General features: G+C 36.7%; 1 protein-coding gene across 1 annotated transcript in view; it reads left to right on the top strand.

Moving 5' to 3' along the window:
• The first annotated feature begins 60 nt into the window (after nt 1-60).
• Nucleotides 61-6,703, top strand: part of MYO7B (myosin VIIB) — a 163,548-nt gene continuing 156,905 nt past the window's right edge. The window contains exon 1 of the mRNA XM_078146147.1: nt 61-114. Coding sequence (XP_078002273.1) covers nt 61-114 — 54 coding nt within the window. The remainder of the gene's footprint in view (nt 115-6,703) is intronic.

Raw genomic sequence — 6,703 nt, 5'->3', positions numbered from 1 at the left:
GAGAAGTCTGAAACATTGGGCTGGAGTTGTGGTGGAGGTCTGTCTGGAGCCTACACATGGATGGCGGTAACAGTGGCTGCAGCAACAGCTTCAAGAGCTCTCAGCCTGGAGATGGTAAGGGAGCTGGAGGGCTGGTCAGAAAGAGATGACAGGGGACCCTTTGCTGGCCCTGATTGGCAACTCTATTGCCCATATGTAGTTTTGGATCATAGTTCCAGGGTAGAGAGGAGCACTGGTGGTCAGTCACAAGAGAGCAGGAGCCCTGGTAATAGTGCTTGTGGCTACAGGGGACCTGGACCCTTCCTTGGTAAAGACCAGAGCACAGATCAGGAGAGCAATTACCATACCTTTCCGAGGATCATACCATCTTGAAAGCACCCAAAACTTGCAGACACTCATAAGTAGCTCTAAAATCAGCAGCATGAAAATATCCTGAGGTTTGGGACAGTGCCTCCCCACCCTCAGGTGAGCAGAGCCCAACTTTAACATAAAGTGTGAAGTTAAGAAATAGGCTGTAAAAATGAGCAAACAACAACAACAAAAAGAATCTGACCGTAACAAGCTGTCATAGTGGCAGAGAAGACCAAGACATAAACTCAGAAGAAGACAACAGTGTGAAAAAGTGATGAAAAGAGCATCAAAGAAAAATGCTAATTAGATTCAAGCCCAATAAGAATTCTTCAAAGAGTTAAGAAAGAGATAAAAGTGGTAGAAGAAAAATTGGGAAAAGAAATGAGAGTGATGCAAGAAAATTATGAAAAGAGAATTAATAGCTTGGTAAAAGAGGTGCTAAAAATAGTGAGGAAAATAACACTTAAAAAACCAAAATTGGCCTAAAGGTAAAAGAGGCATAAAAATTCACTGAAGAAAAGAACTCCTTAAAAAGCAGAATAGGTCAAATGGAAAAGGAGGTACAAAAATTCACTGAAGAAAAGAACACCTTAAAAAGCACATTTGGCCAAATGGAAAAAGAAGTACAAAAGCTCACTGAAGAAAATAATTTCTTAAAAACTAGAATTAGGCAGGTAGAAGCTAATGAAGCTAATGTCCATGAGACATCAAGCAACAATAAAACAAAATCAAAAGAGTGAAAAAATAGAAGAAAATGTGAAGTATCTTATTAGAAAAACAACTGGCCCAGAAAATAGATCGAGGAGAAATAATATAAGAATTATTGGACTACCTGAAAGTCATGATCAAAGAAAGAGCCTAGCCATCATCTTTCAAGAATTTATCAAGGAAAATTGCTCTGATATCTTAGATTCATAGGTTTAAAATAGAAATTGAAAGAATCCACCAATCATCCCCTGAAAGAGATCCCAAAATGAAAACTCCCAGGAATATTATAGTCAAATTCCAGAGTTCCCACGTCAAAGGCAAAATACTTCAAGTATGCAGAAAGAAACTGTTCAAATATCATGAAGGCACAGTCAGGATGACATGAGATTTAGCAACATTAAAGGAATGGAGGGCTTGGAATATAACATTCTGGAAGGCCAGAATTACAATCAAGAATAACCTACCCAACAAAACTGAGTATAATCTTTCAGGAGAAAAAAAATGGACATTCAATGAAATGGTTTTCAAGCATTCCTGATGAAAAGATCAGAGCTGAATAGAAAATTTGATATTCAAACACAAGACTCAAGAGAAGCATACGAAGGTTAACATGAAAGAGTAATCATAAGGGACAAGATAAAGTTAAATTATTTACACTTCTACATGGGAAGATTATACATGTAACTCCTAAGAACTTTATCATTATTAGGATAGTTAAAAGGAATTTACATAGACAGAGGCCATGGATGTGAGTCAATTATGTTGGAATGATCACTGAAAAAAATGAAAAGGGGAAAAAGAGGGCTGCCCTAGGAGAAGGGGAAGGGGGAGATGGAATGGGGAAAATTTTCTCACATAAAAGAGGTTCACAAAGAAGAGCTTTTATAATGGAGGGGGAAATGGGGGGACAGTGGCAGGCAATGCTTGAACCTCTCATTGGAATTGTTTCAAAGAAGGAAGAATATATATGTATATATGTGTGTGTGTATTATGCATATATGTCATATGTATATATATATATATATAAAACATGTGATGTATGTATATGTATGTGTATATATGTGTGTGTATATATGTATACTCTCGGCTGTGTATAGAAATATAGCTTATCTAATAGAGAAACAGAAGGGGAAGGGGATAAGAGAAAGTGGCAGGGATGATAAAGGGGAAGGCAGATTAAGGGAGGCAGTGGTAAGAAGCTAAATGGACTTTTGAGGAGGTAGAGGATAGAAGGAGAGCAAAGAAGAAACAGAAGATAATGAGATGGAAAGAAATAGACAGTAATCATAACTGTGAATGTGAATGGGATAAGCCCACCAATAAAATGGAAGCAGAGAGCAGAATGGATTAGAAAACAGAATCCAACAATATGCTGTTTAAAAGAGACACAATTGAAACAAAGACACACATAGAGTTAAAATAAAAGGCTGGAATAGAATCTAATATGCTTCAACTGGAGTGAAAAAGGCAGGGGTAGCAATCATGATCTCAGACAAAGCAAAAGCAAAAATAGATCTAAGTAAAGGAGATAATCAGGGAAACTTCATCTCAATAAAAATGTACCCTAGACAATGAAGTAACATCAAAAATTACAGCAAGTTTCTGATAAAGGCCTTATTTTTCAAATGTATTTATATGTGCTTATGTGTATACACACACACACACGCACACACACACACACACACACAGAGTAGAAAGAGTTAAATTTATAAAAATAAGAGCCATTCCCCAACTGATAAATGGTCGAAGAATATGAACAGGCAGTTTAAAAAAAATCAAAGCTAACTATAGTCATATAAAAAAATGTTCAAAATCATTATTGATTAGAGAAATGCAAATGAAAACAACTCTGAGGTACCACCTCACACTTATCAGAAATGACAAATGCTGGAGGGGATGAGGGAAAAGTAGGTACACTAATGAACTGTTGATGAATTATGAACTGGTCCAACCACTCTGGAAAACAATTTGGAACTATGCCCAAAGAGCTATAATATTATGCATATCCTTCAACTCAGCAATGTCACTACTAGGTCTGTATCTCAAAGAGATCAAAGAAAAAGGAAAAGGACCGATATGAACAAAAATATTTGTAGTAGCTCTTTTTGTGGTGGCAAAGAATTGGAAATCATAGGAATGTTCATCAGTTAAGGAATGGCTAAAAAAAAAGGTGGCATATGATTGTGATGGAGTACTATTGTACTGTAAGAGCTGAGAAGGAGGATGGTTTCAGAAAAACATAGCAAAACCTATATGAATTGATGCAAAGTAAATTGAGAAGAACATTGTGCACAATAATAGCAATGCTGTAATAATGATCAACCGTAAAAGACTTGGGTACTCTGACTTGCAACAATCCAAGACAATTCCAAAGGACTCATGATGAAAAAATGCTATCCACCTCCAGAGAGAGAACTGATGAACTCTGAGTGAAAATTGAAGTATAGTTTTCTCACTTTCTTTATTTTTCTTGCTTATTTTTTGAAATATGGATAATAAGGAAATATGCTTTGCATGATTTCACATGTATAATTTATTATATTTATATTGTTTGCATTCTCAGTGGGTGGTGGAAGAAGTGGGAGGGAGATAATTTGTAACTCAAAATTTAAAAAGAAAAAATGTTAAAAATAAATAATAAACCTTTACAAAATAAAATTTAAAAATTGTCATACAAAAAAAAAGAACTGCATATACAAAAATATACAAAACTGTCTTAGTTGTAATAGATTGTTTTTGTTTATCTTTGTTATGAAAGAAGAGTCAGTCTGGTGATTGGGAATGGGTCCTTGAGAGAGGATTGTTGTGGTAGGGTAAGGAGGTTTCTTTTTTTTTTTCTTTTTCTTTCTCCAGAAATGACTATGCTATAAAGACAAAATTCACCAATTAAACTTTTTTTTTTAATAAGGCTAAAGGTCCAAGGTAAGATTTAATCTCTAGTTTTCTGTGGGGTTTTTATGGTTAAGTTTATAATCTTGAAACTTGTGGTGTTTTTTTTTTTAACATGAACTCATTTATAATTGAATTTAATTGAAAAAAAAAAGTCTAAGTGCCATTTGTGTTCAAGGCAAAGTGCTTTGTGCTGGAAAGACAAAGAAAAGACAAAGCAGACCCCGCTCTTTCTCTCACCTCTTCAAGGGAACTAAGACAGTTATAATGTCATCAATATCAATTGCCTTAGTATTTCTTTCTTTCTTTTTCTTTCTTTCTTTCTTTTTTTCTTTTTTGGTGAGGCAACTGGGGTTAAGTGACTTGCCCAGAGTCACACAGCTGGTGAGTGTTATATGTCTGAGGCTGAATTTGAACTCAGGTTCTCCTGACTCCAGGGCCAGTGCTCTATCCACTGCGCCACCTAGCTGCCCCTGCCTTAATATTTCTACTGACACATTCTTTTTTTTTTTTTTGGTCAGGAATATAAATTTATTTATTTCTAGTTTTCAACATTCCCTTCCACAAGTTTTTGAGTTCCAAATTTTCACCCCATCTCCCCCCTCCCCCCACCCCAAGATGTCATGCATTCTGAATATCCCTTCCCCTACTCTGTCCTCTCTTCTATTTCTCCCCCCTGCTCTTATCCCCTTCCCCTTCTATTTCCCAGTAGCATGTGAAAACATTTTTTTTAAACATATGTTTTTAAAACTTTAGGTTTCAAATTTTCTCTCTTCCTCCCTCCCCACCCACCCTCATTGAAAAGGCAAGCAACTCAATATAAGTTGTACATGTGCAGTTATGCAAAACACGTCCATAGTAGACATGTTGTGAAAAACTAACTCTATTTCCCTTAATCCTATGCTGCCCTCCCATTTATTCTATTCTTTCTTTTGACCCTGTCTCTCCTCAGAAGTATTTACTTCTGATTAACCCCCTTCCCAATCTGCCCTCCTCCCTATCATCCCCCTGCTCTCTTGTCCCCTTCTCCCCCTATTTTCCTGTAGGGTAAGACAGATTTCCATACCCAATTGAATGTGTATGTTATTCCCTCCTTAAGCCAAATCCTATGAGAATAAGATTCACTCATTCCCTCGCCTTCCCCTGTTTCCCCTCCACTGTAAGAGACTTTTCTGTTTTTTTTTGTGAGATAATTTACCCCATTCTACCTCTCCCTTTCTTCTCCTCTGAGTATAATCCTCTCATCCCTTAATTTTATTCTGCAGATATGACCCCTTAATCTTCAGCTCACCCTGTGCCCTCTATCTATCTATATATACATACATATAATTTTTTTCCTCCAACTACCATAATACTGACAAAGGTTTCATGAGTTATAAATATCATCTTTCCATGCAGGAATGTAAACAGTTCAATCTTAATAAGTCTCTTATGATTTCTCTTTCCTGTTTACCTCTTCATGTTCCACTTGAGTCCTGTATTTGAAAGTCAAATTTTCTATTCAGCTCTGGTCTTTTCATCAAGAATGCTTGAAAGTCCTCTATTTCACTGAATGACCATTTTTTCCCCTGAAGGATTATACTCAGTTTTGCTGGGTAGGTGATTCTTGGTTGTAATCCTATCTCCTTTGCCCTCCCAAATATTATATTCCATGCCCTGCAGTCCTTTAATGTAGAAGCTGCTAAATCTTGTGTTATCCTGATTGTGTTCCCACAGTACTTGAACTGTTTCCTTCTGGCAGCTTGTAATATTTTCTCCTTGACCTGGGAACTCTGGAATTTGGCTACAATATTCCTAGGAGTTTTCCTTTGGGGATCTCTTTCAGGAGGAGATCTGTGGATTCTTTCAATTTCTATTTTGCCCTCTGGTTCTAATATATCAGGGCAGTTTTCCTTGATAATTTCTTGAAAGATGATGTCTAGGCTCTTTTTTTGATCATGGCTTTCAGATAGTCCAATAATTTTTAAATTCTCTCTCCTGGATCTATTTTCCAGGTCAGTTGTTTTTCCAATGAGATATTTCACATTGTTTTCTAATTTTTCATTCTTTTGGATTTGTTTTACTGTTTGATTTCTCATAAAGTCACTATCTTCCAATTGCTCTATTCTAATTTTTAAGGAAGTATTTTCTTCAGTAATCTTTTGGACTTCCTTTTCCATTTGGCCAATTTTCTTTTTAGGGCATTTTTCTCCTCATTGGCTTTTTGGACCTCTTTTGCCATTTGGGTTAGGCTATTTTTTAAGGTGTTATTTTCTTCAGTATTTTTTTGGGTCTCCTTTAGCATCACTCTCAGTTTTTCCTCTACTTCTCTAACTTGCTTCTCAAAATCGTTTTTGAGCTCTTCCATGGCCTGGGACCAATTCATATTTTTCTTGGAGGCTTTGGATGTAGGGCTTTGACTTTGTTGTCTTCTTCTGGTTGTATATTTTGGTCTTCTTTTTCACCAAAGTAAGATAATATAGTCTTTTTGCGTTGTTTGCTCATGATCCAGGCCAATTACTTGAGTTTTAAACTCTTTGTTAAGGTACGCATCTACTTCCAATGTGGAGAATGTACTGTCCCAAGCTTCGGGGGTTTGTACAGCTGTTTTCAGAGATACTTGTAGGGACCTGTAAATTTTCAGTTCTTCCAAGGTGGTATGATAAGGGGCGAGATGTTTACTCCTTTCCTGGCCTGTGACACAAGTACTCCTTTCTGTCCTGTAACTGTGATGAGGGGCTTCTCTCCACAACCACTCCAAGCTCCACCACGCCAG

This window comes from Phascolarctos cinereus, unplaced genomic scaffold, assembly GCF_003287225.1.
Source record: "Phascolarctos cinereus isolate Bilbo 61053 unplaced genomic scaffold, phaCin_HiC Scaffold_726;HRSCAF=1367, whole genome shotgun sequence".
Classification (NCBI taxonomy): Eukaryota; Metazoa; Chordata; class Mammalia; order Diprotodontia; family Phascolarctidae; genus Phascolarctos; species Phascolarctos cinereus.
This window is presented reverse-complemented; position numbering and strand designations above follow the sequence as displayed.